The sequence below is a fragment of the Ictalurus punctatus genome, chromosome 10 (assembly GCF_001660625.3).
Source record: "Ictalurus punctatus breed USDA103 chromosome 10, Coco_2.0, whole genome shotgun sequence".
In the NCBI taxonomy this organism is placed as follows: Eukaryota; Metazoa; Chordata; class Actinopteri; order Siluriformes; family Ictaluridae; genus Ictalurus; species Ictalurus punctatus.
Genome location: NC_030425.2, coordinates 17,009,154 through 17,024,912, shown reverse-complemented (window position 1 = coordinate 17,024,912; position 15,759 = coordinate 17,009,154). Strand labels below are relative to the sequence as shown.

At 40.4% G+C, this 15,759-nt stretch overlaps 1 protein-coding gene across 3 annotated transcripts in view; it reads left to right on the top strand.

Annotated features, from left to right (window-relative positions):
- Positions 1-4,298: 4,298 nt before the first annotated feature.
- cdc14ab (cell division cycle 14Ab) overlaps positions 4,299-15,759 on the top strand; it is a 51,463-nt gene continuing 40,002 nt past the window's right edge. The window contains exons 1-5 of one of the 3 annotated variants that reach the window (XM_047158023.2): positions 4,299-4,847; positions 5,164-5,254; positions 7,151-7,226; positions 9,605-9,652; positions 13,818-13,910. In XM_047158023.2, the coding sequence (XP_047013979.1) occupies positions 4,751-4,847; positions 5,164-5,254; positions 7,151-7,226; positions 9,605-9,652; positions 13,818-13,910 (405 nt within the window). In that variant the 5' untranslated portion in view covers positions 4,299-4,750. The remainder of the gene's footprint in view (positions 4,848-5,163; positions 5,255-7,150; positions 7,227-9,604; positions 9,653-13,817; positions 13,911-15,759) is intronic. The other 2 variants (XM_047158024.2, XM_017478434.3) reach the window with 2 other exon arrangements.

Here is a 15,759-nt window from a genome sequence, read left to right as displayed (position 1 = left end):
TCTCCTCTGGAATGCCGAAATATCTGAACACGTGTTGGAAAAGGAGTTCAGCTGTCGTAAGGCGGTGGGCAGGGTGGGTAATGGGATGAAGTGTACTGATTTAGAGAATCGGTCCACTGTGACAAGAACAGTTGTGTTTCCCTGGGATCTTGGTAAGTCAGTTGCAAAGTCGACAAATATGTGTGACCATGGGCGTTCCGGTACAGGTAGGGGCTTGAGCTTTCCAGCGGGGAGTGTCCGAGGTACCTTACTCTGTGCGCATGATGAACAGGATGCCACCACTCTGTGTATATCTCTCTCCATGTTGGACCACCAGTAATTTTCCTGTAGGAGATGGTATGTGCGCTGCGCCCCTGGGTGACCTGTACTGATTACTGTGTGGGCCCAGATAACGAGCTCCTGACGGTATTCTTCGGGTACAAATAGTTTGCCTGTGGGACATGTTTTTGGAACTTGTGACTGGGGGATGTCTTCCGATTTTTGATCTAGTTCCCATTCTAGAGAATGGATGATACATGAAGGGTTGATGATATATTCCTCGTGGTCATTCACACGTTCTGTGTGGTCCAGACGAGACAGGGCATCGGCCTTTGTGTTTTTGGATCCTGGTCTGTATGATAGGGTGAAGTGGAACCTGGTGAAAAACAGGGACCATTGGGCTTGACGGGGTGTGAGCCTCTTGGCAGTGCGTAAATACTCCAAGTTTTTATGGTCAGTGAAGATGACGAAGGGGTGTGTAGCTCCTTCTAACCAGTGCCGCCACTCTTCAAGGGCTAACTTGACGGCCAAGAGTTCTCGATTGCCCACATCATAATTTCTCTCAGTGGGGGAAAGCTTTCATGAAAAGAAGGCCACTGGATGGAGCTTTGGCCTTTCTCCGAAACGCTTGGAGAGCTCCTACCCCGGTCTCTGACGCGTCGACTTCCACGATGAACGGTCTAGATGGGTCTGGATGCTTGATAATGGGGGCGGTTGTGATGGCTTTCTTGAGCTGATCCAGGGCTACTTGGGCAGCTGGGTTCCATGGCAGGCATTTTGGCTTCCTTTTTAATAAGGACGTCAAAGGATTGGCGATGGTACTGAAATTTCGAAGGAATCTTCTGTAAAAAGTGGCAAAACCCAGAAATCTTTGTAATTCCTTCACCGTTGTGGGTGTGGGCCAGTTCACTACTGCCTTGACCTTTTCTTGATCTATAGAGACCCCTTCGGGGCTAATGATGTATCCCAGGAATGAAATGGTGTGTTTATGAAATTCAAATTTTTCAGCTTTGACATACAACTGGTGATGGAGTAATCTTTGTAGAACCTGGCGGACGTGGTGGACATGTTCCTCTTTGGAGTTGGAATATATATTAGGATGTCATCGATGTAGGTGATTACATGATGCCCCAGCATGTCCCGTAAGACGTCGTTAATAAGACACTGACAGACTGAGGGAGCGTTAGAAAGCCCATACGGCATGACCTGATACTCATAGTGGCCGGATGTTGTGCTGAAACCCGTCTTCCATTCGTCCCCCTCTCGAATCCGGATCAAGTTGTAGGCACTGCGTAAATCCAGCTTAGTGAAGATGGCGGTAGTGCGTAGTTGTTCCAGAGCGACTGGTACCAGAGGCAGTGGGTATCGATACTTGATGCAGCACTGGTATAACCCTCGATAGTCTATGCATGGTCTCAAACCTCCTCTTTTCTTCTCCACAAAGTAAAACCCATGCCGGAGATGTGGATGGTCGTATGTAACCCTGGTGTAATGCTTCTTGAATATATTCTTCCATGGCCTCTTGTTCAGATAGTGTTAGCGGATATATTCTTCCTCGAGGTGGTGTAGTGCCCGGAAGCAGGTCGATAGCGCAGTCGTAGTGTCGATGAGGTGGTAGCCCGCTAGCCTTCTCTTTACTAAATGCTTCAATGAGGTCGTGGTATTCACTGGGTATTTGAACAGTGTCAGCCCTGTTAGGGCTCTCTATGGACGTGGTACTTAATGTTGTCACAGGGAGTTGAAGGCAGTGGTTGATATAATTCGATGAACAGTGAGTGATCTCCCTTTGAGTCCAAGAAATTTGTGGGTTATGATGTTTGAGCCAGGGAAGACCGAGGACCACTGGATAACGGGCAGATACAATGACATGGAAGATTATCCGTTCTTGATGGAGAGCGCTGGTGCAGAGGTTAACGGGTTCCGTGCAGTGGGTAATAAGCCCCTTTCCAATAGGGGCTCCATCAATGGCTTGAATACGCGGGGTGTGATAAGGGGACGGATGGGGATGTTGTGCTGCTGTATGGTGTCTTCATCGATGAAATTCCCCGCCGCTCCTGAGTCGATCAGCACTTCTAAAATACAAGATACGCCTGAGTACTCTAATATGACTGGCATTAAAAACGCAGATTGAATCGAGTGTTGGACTGTGGAATCCAAACTCACCCCTGGCTGCTGTTGCTTAGCAGTTGCGTTGATCCATCGGGCGGGGTGTTGCTTGAGTGGGCATTGTTGCACGAAGTGCTTTTCCTCGCCGCAATAAAAACAGCGATGTTCACGGCGGCTTCGTTCCCTCTCCTGCATGCTAACCCGTGTCTGACCCAGCTGCATGGGTTCCACGGGAGACTCCTGCACTGGTACTTCCACCTCGCTGCATATGGGACGGCGGCTTCGTAGTAGACGATCCAGGCGAATTGCTAAATCAATCAGCGAGTCGAGTGTTAGCTGATCATCGCGACATGCCAGTTCGGTCACGATGTCGGCATTTAATCCCTGGCGAAACACAGTTTTGAGAGAGGGTTGATTCCATCCACTTCTTGCTGCTACAGTGCGAAACTCAAGGGCGTAATCAGCCACGCAGTGTGATCCTTGCTTCAGGGACAATAATTCCTCACCAGTCTCTCTGTTGTATGGCGAGTGATCAAAGACTGTACGGAATCGCGTTGTCAGTTGATCATACGTGTTTGTGACATTTCCTCCCTGTTCCCATTCCGCGGTGGGCCAGAGGAGAGCTTTCCCGGTCAAAAGTTCCATGAAATGGATGATCTTACGATTCGCCGTCATGTCTGGGTAGGTTGAGAAGAACAGGGAGCATTGTAGGAGGAAACCCCGGCAGCGTGCCGGATCTCCGTCGTACTTCTCCGGCGCCGGTGTGGGAGGTAAACGCGTTGTCGCCGCCGCAGCAAACGGCGTGGCTTGACTTAGCCTAGCTACCTGCTCAGTCAGGTTTGCTAGACGTTGGTCGTGGTCGCTGATCATCCAACCATGTCCCTCGATGGCTTGTGGCCAACGTGGATCCCCCACTGCTTCCATTGGAAGGTGAAGTTTTCTGTCACGAACCGGAGTTGGCACAGAAGCAGAAGCGGGTGCGTAGTAAAGGGTAGTTCCAAAGACGTAGTCGTAAAACAAGCAAGGGTCAGGCGATCGGACAAACAAAGCACAAGGGGACAGGCAGAAAGCATAGTCGTAAACGGGAAAAGAGGTCGAGATAACAAAGATAGCAAACGAATGTGAAAGGCTTGGAAACGCAGAGAACAAGTCTACTGAATGTATACTTCGCAATGAACATTTGGCAAATGACTCTCTAAATACTAGTGGAGAGAGTGTGTGTGTGATTAGTGACAGGTGAGATTGGAACTCCGGGGATGGTGAGTGCATGCGTGAATGGGAGGTGAGTGTTGCTTCTTGGGAAACTAAGTCCTGGCCGGGTTGAGATATGACAAATAGCATTTGAAGGAAATGACGTACAGTTACAAAACCAACTGTAAAATGTTCATGTTAGGTGTCAGGTGAGATGCACACCTTTTAGATTTGTGATATTTATTAAAATAAACTGTAAAATAATATGTAAAAAATTGTCATATATTTTACTACCAAATGCACTGGCATAAAGTTGGCATGTCGCAGATATTCGCAAATTAAGGGACCCTCTCTAAAGTTACATATGACATTAGAGACGTTCCCTTAATTTGAGAATATCTGCGAGCATCGATCGTCCACCGTCAATCCAAATTTATCCAAGATTTAATCGTGAGCAGGTTTGATGGTTATGAAGTTGATTCTCTATTCTAATAAAATATGAACAAACTGAGTATTCCTCCTTAAAACAAAACAAAACAAAACAAAAGAACACAACACGCAAATAAATGATGGTATGTAGAATACTCGGGGTTTCAGTATTACTGAGTTTACAATGCAACCTGCGGTGTTTCACGTTGCTGCAATGTTTTCTGTGTTTTCATTGGTTGGCTGAATGTGCCTTGCGTTATGATTGGACAGAAAGTGGACACGTGACGCCCCTTTAACGGCAGTGCAAAGATTTTTTTCCCACCCTAATGAGAGAGGAGGGAAAGAGAGAGAGAGAGAGAGAGGTTTAAGAAATGAGCTCGGATTAGTTTGGACTGCTGAAGAAACCCGGGATTTATATCAGGGACGGGATTTATATAAATTATTCGGAGCTGTGGAGGATTATGGAGTTTATGAAGTGGACGTCGCGCGCGCTCCATTCATTAACGTTTACTCCTGGGAAGATTTAGCATGTTAGCATCGCAGTTCGCAGTTGTGTATAGGAGTATACAAATAGTATGTAGGAGAAAAAAGTGTTTGCGATTTAATCTGTTTTAAACTTAGCTCATGGCTCCTGAACTGATAATGACGTGTATTGTGAAGTCAGATTGAAAAAGCGATACGTTTGTGCGCGGGGAAAACGGCTCGCGACCATTCAGTTTCCTCTCTACGCACAACTTTTTAAACGTTTTTTTTTTTTTTTAAGCTCATGACCATAGAGCACCTTAAACACCCCGCAATCCTTTCATACTTGTTTAAAATGGCTGATGATAATGACCTAACAGGAGCGTCTGAGTTTCTAAAAGGTAAGTTTGTAGTTTTGAATGCGGTAAGTTTGTTGTTGTGGGTGGTGGGAGGAGGAAACCTGTTTAAAACATCTCTGCAGCAGCGGAAATGGTCGGGTACTCTGTTTCCACTCCAACCTGTTTTATTGTATGTCATGTAATGTACTATATTTACACGTTAATAGCAACTGTTTCAGCTGAAGTACTTTATAGTTTAGTTTTTATGGCGAAATGGTTACTTCTAACAGTGCGGTCTATGTAAATAAACATCCAAATGAATCCAAGTACATTACAAATATAATGATTTCAACATGTTGTGTTGTCTGTCTTTTTCCAGATCGGCTCTATTTTGCCACGCTGAGAAGCAAACCGAAGAGCACAGCAAACACACACTATTTCTGCACAGATGATGAGTTTGTGTATGAAAAGTAAGTGCTGGGCATGGTGCAGAACTTTCCACTAACACTGTAAAGCTTTCGGTCTTGGCACACCTCAACAAAATTGGTAAAAAAAAAATCTCATGATTTCTACACAAACAATTGGAGGAACTACTTGAGTTTTGTTAACGAGTCTCACATTGTTGCTTTTCATTACATGTGAGGGTACACACAGAAATGTTTTTGTCATCCGTCACTATGGGGTGAACCATCAGCCGTATTAATAATCCAGACCAGTTGGCAAAGAAGACTTGGAAAAATCACTGATTCTGTTTTATACTTTAGTTAGTTCTTGGGGTTGTTAGGTTTCAAAATCAGCTTTTAGTCTTATACACCATAGACATGTTTGGCAAATAAAGGAGACGGTGTAGAAGTAAAATCCACAGAACTCCTGCGGATGAATGATGCTTTGGGCTGTTTCACAGACAGTTATTTACTTTCCATGTTCCTTGTTGGAACAAGGAAAGGCCAAGTTTATTAACACGAGAATGTATATGCTATTTGATGCATTTACTGCTTTCATTCACTCATCAGTAACAGCTTTATCCTGCTCAGAGTCAGAACAATTTAATAATTTGTTTTATTTAGTGGAAAAGAACCAGCTATATTTGTCAGAAATATTTATGGCATGTACAGGTGGGTGGGACTGAACAACCTTTCTGTAGTTGACAGGATTGGTCAACCTTTCTTTTGGAGCAGGTGGTATTGGTCAAACTTTTTGCAGGATTGGTCAAACTTTCTGCTGTAGTTGACAGGATTGGTCGAATTCTCTGCAAAGAGCAGGAGAGTTCGGTCAAGAGTATCTTCGGGAGCAGGCAAACGCTGACAGTATCGTTAATTCCATTAAGTACCACTTTATAACAACCCAAAAGCTGGGCTGTGTCCGAAATTGCCTACTCTCCTACTACACAATAGGTGAAAGGCAGTATGTCAGAGGGGTGGTCTGTCCGAATTCTCAGTAGGCGAAAAATATTCGGATGCCGTACTGCTTCCGGCGAGATTTTGCAGTATGCAACTGATGGACACTATGCAAGTCAAAAATCCCATAATGCAATGGGACTGGTGCAGACAAGCTCAGAAAAAAATGGCGGAAGACAGCGTGTCGGCTCTTTTTAATTATTCAACCGTGGCTAAACAGGACTTGGTTAAAAATCCCAGAATAAATTGTTAAATCGTTGAAGGATTAAACAAGAAAACAGCTGTCACAGAGTTTTAAACCTTTTTTGTGATCTCCATCATGTGTTAACCAGCCAAGCTAACGGTAACAAATTTACCTCAGCCTGTTAACCCCTGCCCCATTAAATTGCTAATACAGTTAACTTTCCTGATGTGCATGTTGCCGTTAGTGTGGTTGCTTTAATCTGGTGGTCCCTTTAAGATTTTTTTAAGCTGTTTATGCTGACGTCAAAGGTCACATGACCATGCCAGCATGGCAGACTTAGTATGTCCAGGATTGTAGTCATACTACACACATACTGATTAGTACGTACTGTTTCAACAGCCGTGCAGTACGTACTGCATCGAATGGAGCATGCGATTTTGGACGCAACCCTGGTTGCCTCTGCCAAGTGATTACAACTCAGCAGTGGAAATGACTTTTGAACTCTAAACATACGTCTTTTAAATAGTTGCAACATTTACTGTGTAATTATACACAAATAAAACTAATATTGATGTTTGTAATTTGAAAAGTAATATTTTCTACAAATTTACATCATGTAATTGCACTTTCATTGATTTACAGTGTTTGAGCATTATGTTATAATGCATTTATAACCATTAAATGGTTTTACTGAGGTGTTTGTATCAAGGTGTAGTTTCCACATAACTTGGAAAAAAGTAATCTCATGTTGTGTGTGTGTGTGTGTTGTTTGTGTTCTGTTTCAGCTTTTATGCAGATTTTGGACCTCTCAACCTTGCCATGCTGTATAGGTACTGCTGTAAACTCAACAAAAAGTTAAAGGTGAGTGATTTGGATGTGTTATTTATCTTTCTCACAAACCTCCTTCTAAAAGAATGTACAGTATGCACCAGCAACAATAAAACCACTGTGGGTTTCCCACTCACACCCATTGCGACATTGTTGGCATGCACATGTGTTACGTGCTGGTATTGTGAGGATTGAAGGGTAGGTCAATACAAGGTGTAATGTTATTTATCCTGAGATCCTGTTTCAGAAGCTAAATCAGGCCAGACAAGCATTTGTAAGGCTTCTTTGGAATAAATTCCTTCTTGGTAAAAGCCCCAGGCAATACACTAAACACAGTTTCTGTTTTTAGCCTCTGACTCACCTGTCTTAAAGCTGTGGTGGCATTTTTGTTTGTATGTTTTGTTTTTTTTTTGGACAGAGACTGCGGGACACACTTGCCTAAAGGTCTCTCTGTTACTCAGCACTTTGTGTAGCCGCAAGCTGAGCACAGTTATCACAGTTTGCACAAAAACAGAGTCGGCAGTCTCAACTCCTCTGCTCAGAGTTATGAATTAAAGTATGATTATCATGAAATCTCTGGATCTACAGTGAGGTCAAAAAGTCTGAGGCCAATAGTAAAAATACTTGTATTGTCCATTCTTTTCTAATTTAAAGCCAATTTTTTTCATTGCAAATTCAAAAATCAGAAAAACATTAACAGCGGCACAAACTTGAGCTGGCATAAGATCTGCTGATGATCTTCATTGGATAAAATTCATTGGAGTATCGTCTGAAAAAACAAGGAAAAATCTGACCTTTTATCCATGGTCAAAATCACAAATTTCAAGAAATTTCTAGAAATAGTGTTTTGAATATTGAAGATATTGATTATTTCTTTAAATATTCTAAAACATTCGGTTTATTTCCTTCTTTTTTTTTAAATGGAAAACTAATTGTAGGTTTTCAATGTTGTCTCAGATATTTGGACCCCGCTGTAAGTTATATTTTACAGCCCGATTCCAGGAGGATATTCCAAGCAGGCAAAAAACATCTTGTTTAAGTAAAAACAATCATTCAAGTAGAAGTGAAATTAGTACTCCAGTTAATTAAGGTAAAATTAAAAAGAATTCAGTCCTACCATGTATATGCTGGCATGTTGATGCAGTGGCTAACATTGCCAGCTCACAGCTCCAGGGTCCCTGGTTTGATCTTGCGCCCTGTTTCTGTGTAGGTTTCCTCTAGGTTCTTCCCAGAGGTTTCCTCCTAGAACATGCTGGTATGTGGATTGGCTATGTGAAATTGCCCCGAGGTGTGATTGAGTATGTGAATGTGCCCTGTGATGGACTGGTGTCTTATCTTGAATGTATTCCCTCCTCATACTCAGTGTTCCCAGAATGGACTTTGGTCCCACAGAGAAAATGCTTCCTAAAGAGAATTTAATAAATGAGAAGAAATATGTAGTGCGAAAATGACTCAAATAGATCAGACTGTGTATTGCATGACACACATGTTATTCTCTTTTGTGATATTTGTAAATATCTACCTGTGCTTGCTAATTAGATAACTATATTTGAATCACTTCAGCAACCCTGCAATTATTTTTGTTGTCTCCTGTGTGTATGTCATCCACACCGGCCCTTTCCGGATAAGATTGCCCACCCCTGTCCTAGAGCCATAATCAGTGTTATTTAAACTTCAGGGCTCTGCTGAAATGCTCAATTTGAAGTTTTTTAATTGGTCAACTCCCACAGCCTCAGTTTCTAATGAAAGAAGTCAACAAGAAGAGCAAAACCCAAAGTGGATGTGAGCCAGGGGCGGAAAACACTTGAGTAATTGTAGTTTGTTATTGTACTCGGGCACTATTTTGGAATAGTGTATGTTGGGTTTGTACTTTACTCAGGTATTATCTAAATTTAATACTTGAATAAATTCAATAATAAATTTACAAGGAAAAATAACATACTTATTCCTAAAAATACTATTGAAAAAGCAATGAGAATTGTTTTGTTGTTTTGTTTATTTGGTTGAATTATCCAATCAAATTCACATCAACATCAAATGAAACTGATTTCTAGTAGTTTATTATTTACCGATTACGTCATGACTTATAATCCTGTCTGGATTGTTCATTTTCATCCAATCTTTAATGACCAAATATTAAATTATTTCCTTTTACTCTTTAAATGGTAATACTTTTTGACCTTTTTCCATAGACTTGTAATCAGATTTGCAGCTCCCAATTTAATACTTTTAATTGAGGTTTTTGACACCTGTATTTTTTTTCTCTTAAGAATGGTACTTTTTCCACCTCTGATGTGAGCTCCAAATCTGCCAGTTGCCTGAAATCACCATCATCTGCCATGTAATAAAAAGCAGGGGTTACAATACTAATAATCCCTGTTGTGTCTTTGTGTTTTGTTCTGTTTCTGAAGCTGGCCAGGTGTAGTTACCTCATGTGTTCATGTTTTGGAATGTTGAAGGTAAAGTGCTCTGGTAGACGCATGTAGCTTCTTTTACCACAATTATTTATTTTTTTTGAATAATTCTCTCACACTGCACCCCACCCATCTGACACGTGTGCTAGACCCTGACTCGTGTTGTACCATTTACTCCGTGTCACTATGGGGACGGCATTCTTGGTGAACCCTCGCTGGGTTTTGGCCTGCATGTGAAATGAAAACAAAAAGACAAGGAGTGGAAGTGGGAGAGAGGAAGACTGTACTGTACTGTGAGGAGATGTGCACTCTGTGGAATTTTTTATCAGGTCCACATACCATATGGGTCACTTTGTAGGTGTGCGATTAGTGTTGCTATGCACTATGTATGGGCACACTTCTGCACATGCACTGAATATATGATTAAAAAAAAATTATTGAGGATTAATGTGTTGTAATTTGTTACCTACAGAGTAATGTATATGGTATGTGTACCTGCTAAAATGGCCTGTGTGTGTAAGAAAGGCATAATGCCCAACAGTTTCCTGATACAAGAAAATTTTGTTTTGTTTGTCAGGTTCCATGGTTTTTAAGTCTCCATGGTTGCCATGGTCATGCCCATTTGCTGTCACCAATGATTCTTTTCATTCTGTGTAATTAAAATAAATAGTTCAATTGCACCATTAATGTTAGTTAATAACAGTTAATAAAAGTTGAGGACATATAATTGAAGTTCTTATTGAACATCCAGCAATTGGTGTTCTTTTGAACATCAGTAAACACAGGGCATGACCGTAATCAACAACGGAGTGGTGTAATGAAACAGAGTTACTGTAATCACCCTGAAGTTAATTATTTTCCTACAGCAGTACTCCTGAATAAAGTGTTTTATTCCTCATATACCACAGCAATTTTCCAGCACTAACAATTATTTATTAATTAACAACACATTACGATGTTTAACCATTTATAGTTATGTATAATGTTGTGGAAACAAGTTAGTTGCTGTTCTCACTTAAGTTATAGCAGCTATAAGCAGCTTTAATTCCTCTTTCTTGAAGTTAATAAAGAAAAGAAAAGAAAAACGCAGCTCGTCATGTGACCAAACAACTGCAAAGCGTAAATTCCTCTGTCCTGAAGATCACAGAAAACTTTAAAGTTGCAGCTTTACCTCTGACACTGGAGACTCCTTCCATAAATGTTAAATAAACATCTCCTTACAGAAAACTTCATTTCAACTATTTTTTAAAATTCAATTCAGTTTTATTTGTATAGCGCTTTTAACCTTATCCCGATGTAGCTTTACAGAAATCTATAAATTCAGAATATACATTTTAACTGTATGAATTTATCCCTAATGAGCAAGCCAGAGGTGACGGTGGCAAGGAAAAATTCCCTGAGATGATATGAGGAAGAAACCTTGAGAGGAACCAGACTTAGAAGGAAACCCATCCTCATCTTGGTAACACTGGAGAGTGTGATTTGGACACTGGAGAGTGGAGATTTATAAATAAATCCCTTCTATAAATGTGTTAATGATACATGGTCAAATTGTGCAGTTGAGTAACCAGGAAAATGAATTAGTTTTTACATGAAGTCTGTTTTGTTGAACTTATCCATTGTTCACTGATGGAGACTTGAGTGCAAAACTGTTTGGTAATTGTAGTCCTAAAGCTATTATAGCAATTGTAGTCCTAGCCATCATAGCATAACTGTTCATATGAATTGAGGTCCAAAACCATCTTATGGTTTTTCAATGGTACAATCCTCATGCTATAACAAGTCATTTATTATAAATAGACCTGCATTTAGGACACATTTACGTTGAAATTTCATTCGAGTGGCCGTGGTAATGTTTAAATAATAGTATTTTAAATTTTTCATGACATTTTGGTCGTTTGGCAAGCAGCCTTTTCCAGAGTGACTTACAGACGTTGTAGGACATTTTAATTTTACATTTATTCAACTTGGTAGTTGAGGGTTAATACACTTGCTCAAGGGCCCAGCTGTGACAGCTTGGTGGTGCTGGGATTTAAACCCACAACCTTCTGATCAGTAGTCCAATGCCTTCAACTACTGTGTAGTAGTAAGACGGTGATTAAGACAATATATCGTGCTCTACTTAAGATTGGAGTTTAAAATTAACTCCATTTATTTCCATTCTTTGCCTTAAATCCTCCTTGCGCATGTTTACCGTCATGGCTTGTCGAAAAATCACTTCCTGAGCCACCCTTTGACCTGCATAAGAGATAAGTGCCAGAGAATGACAAATGTTATTAGCACCACCAGTGTGAAAGGTTTCCTCACATCTCAAATACTTAATAATGCTATGATATGAATTTACAGTGATTGTTCATTAACATCGAGGTTGTACGGATAAGAAATGCTACAATACACAGCTCATGTGTATTATATTGTGTTACTTCACGGCACTGTTGAAATGTGGAATCTGATCGGCTCGAAAGTGTTGATTAATTTTCTGTAACAGAAGTGCAGCTGCACAGATTTGTTCCAATACGCTGTTGTTTCTATGGTAACAGCTCGTTCATAGGGACTTGTAAAGGGACTTGGAGGTTCCACATAAATGGGTAAAGAAAACACCACTGATTTGGTGACGTTTTCTGTAAGTAGATGCTTATTTAACAATTATGGAATAAGTGTCCAGTGTCAGTGCTTTGTACCAGTCAGAAGAAAAACTGTAACATGACAAGGTGCATCTTTATCTTACTAAAGAGAGAAAAGAGAAAAAAGGGAGGCTGGTGAGGGAACAACTGTTTATACAGTAGCTAAGTGAGAACAAGAAATAATGTTGATTGTTTTGTTAAATGGATAAAATGTGTTGTTCTTTAAGAAATATAGTATTTTCTAGCAAATTTCTGTGGTATAAGAGAAATAAAACACTTCGGTATGTGCTGCTAAAGGAAAATAATCCATTTTGAGGTGCTAATATTAACTCCAATTCATCACACCACTCTGTTGTTATTTATTCTCCTATAACAGCACAACACTGCGTGTTTTATTCCTTACTTATGTTGTCACAAATAAATTAAAAGTTACAGGAAATATATTCAAAAATGCAGTCCATGCCATATTGATATTTGAGGCAACTCTGAGTTAAATATTTGTTCAGCCTGCCTCAGCTTTATCTTTTCGCCACATACGCTGTAGTGCAGGAACAGATGCTCTGTGGGTGTTTCAGTTTAAACCCTGCAAATTATTCCAGTGCTTTTGCCCTAGCCTGTTTGGTCCTTGCATGATCTGACTCCCCTCTGGCATCAAGCTGTGTGCCTGGCTCTTGCTCATATGCAGCTCACCTGCTCGACCACACCCCCAGCCTCGTTGTTTTATCCCCCAGGCCAGAGGTTAAAAACAGCGGGGGCAGGAGCTGGAACATCTGTGATTTTGATGCATATGCCACAGGCTGTACAGATGCTCAGTTAGTCTGTGAAGTATCTGTGCGAGATTTTCAGAGCAGTGATATGTGACAGGAAATGAATAGATTCACTGGACGCATCATAAACTATTCTGCATCAACGGAAATGTGAGCAGCATCAAAAATGTATTTCATTTTACATTATTAAAGTCCAATCAGGAACAATGTGAGCAAAAGATTTAAACTGATAATACTCTGACAGGTATCGTGACATATCGTAAAATATTGATTTGATATATGTTTGTGAAATGCAGCCCTTATGAAGCCAAGTGTATTTTCATGATGGATAAAAATATGTTTTAAAAACACCAAAGCGTCATATGGGGGGGGGGCTTGGACATTACTTATATATGTCAATATTTATATATTCTAAATAGAAATGCAGGGTATAGAAATTAAAAATTGAGATCTGTTATATTGAGATGCACAAGAAGTTGTTTAGTGATTGCACCATGACTAAAAGTAAGATTGAATCAGGAAATCGCTAGAGAGATTTCAACACTTATTATATTTTCAGATATTGAATATATTGCATACTCTTCAATTACACGATAAGTCCTAATAATAATAATAATAATAATAATAATAATAATAATAATAATTCCTGTTTGCAGTGAGATTTACAATTATTATAATATTAACCCTTGTGTTTAATCAAGTCCCAAACATCTTTTAGCTTTCCAGTTTTGTTTAAATGCATTTTTTTGCCCTGTATACTGTGATGCTTTTAAAAAATATATATAACTGACTGTCCTTATTCCTCTTGCTGCCCTCCAGTCTTTCACACTGACCAGGAAGAGGATTGTGCACTACACCAGCTTCGAACAGCGCAAGAGGGCGAATGCTGCTGTCCTCATTGGTGCCTACTCCGTGAGTGTCTGCTATCTCTCCACCCTGCATGTAATCGATCTTCTTCATTCTCTTCTACTTCCCTTTTCTTTGTTTTGCTTTCGCTCACTTTCACTTTTCTCTTATCTCATTCTCCTTCTTAAAAACAAAACAAAAAATAAAACTCCAGATGTGCGAATTGACGTACGAGTCTAGAATGAGTGACAGTTGCTTATGTGTTTTGAACACTCTGATATTGACTACCATGGAATCCCCGCCCCCTTCAGCTATCTCATATTAATAGTCTTTTGGCCCGTGGCCTCGCCTCGACTCAATTTTCTGGCTCCAAAGGTGACAGTGTCCTCGCTTTCTGTCACGGTAAATGGAGAATATTTTGAGTTCATTTAGCTTACAATTAACTATATCGGTTAACCGTGTTTATTAGTAATGCCACTGAAAAAAACGTAAGAGAAAAAAGTTTAACAAAAAAGCACATAAGAGCTGTCAGAGGTGTTATTTATTGATTAAAGAAGGATGTTTATTCTCATTATGCTGTCGATTCGTTCTGTAATGTTATGAATGTGTCATTGCGGTCACGCAGAGGCTAATCCCTGCCCCTTGCAGTGAGACACTCGAACAGTGGAGGATTTAAATGGCTTTCTGTTGAAGAGACGCCATTCATAGATGTTTGTGTGTGACTGGTACTTGGCAAGGAGGGAGGCCTTTATGGATGCAGTGCAACGGGACACGCTGGCGTGCCAACGCTGTCGAGGCCACTGTTATTGTGTGTGCACAATGTGGGGGACTATCTGCTTGTCAGCGGCCTGGTTTCATCAATCTGAGAGAAACGGGACAGGGTCGTGGGTGGAAGTTGGAACAGAGCTGAGACAGTGTCTCACACACTGATGTGTCTAACAGACGTCAAAGAAGAGACAAAAGGACCCTACAGCTGTGCAGTGTAGTAATGTGTTATGAACCCAGCTGCATGCCTGGCAGAAATGTTTCTGAAGCTCTGAGAAAAGATTTTTTTTAAAGGAACAGTTGAGCAGGAAATCAAATCCGCTCATATCATAAATGTCATTTATCAGTCTAGACATGTTCTGATGTTTGACTTTTGCTCATGTAGCTGACAAGTAATGGAATTTCACTTAGGGCTGCACAATTTTATTTTATTTTTTACTAAAAATTTTGATTTGTTTCTTAGTGCAGTATGAGTGACAAACAATTCTGTAGCGCTGATTCTGTAGCATTTGCACTCAGGCTATGATCATTGTACACATCTTCTAGGTAAAAGTGCTATTGAACACCAGAGATCTGCACTGGTCTGTCTCTTAGGATTGAGCTTTAAGGATGCTTTTACACCTGTTAGTCTCCTTTATGAGAACAAATCAGTGAGAAATTAATACGTCAAATCCTTTTGCTGTGTGGTTTGATTTGGTTACACACTACGAATCATTAAATGAGCAAAATACTTCACTGAGGTGGGTTTAGTGCTGAAAACATCTGCATAAAACATTCTTTTCTTGGTTAAAAATGGAGCGGTGGAGAAAAATAAACAAACCTTTACCAACTGTGTGTAAAAATCACCTGAGTCACCGCTAAACGAATGAATACATGAGTTTATAAATCGGTAGTTCTCATCATTTTTGTAGAAAACTGTAACAAAGTAATAAGAAAAGACCCCACTTTGAGAACCACTAATAGAAATAATTAGTCTTATGTGCTGCTTCCAGCATTTTCCTCTTTTCCAGAACACATGGCATCTCTGCAGCGACACAGTTCAGTTTGTGCCTCATGGCTCAGTTTAGCAGCTCATATCTACAAAAAATACATATATATATCGCAACCCAAAACATATGGCATGTTCAATTCACCTACTGCAGTCAAGTCG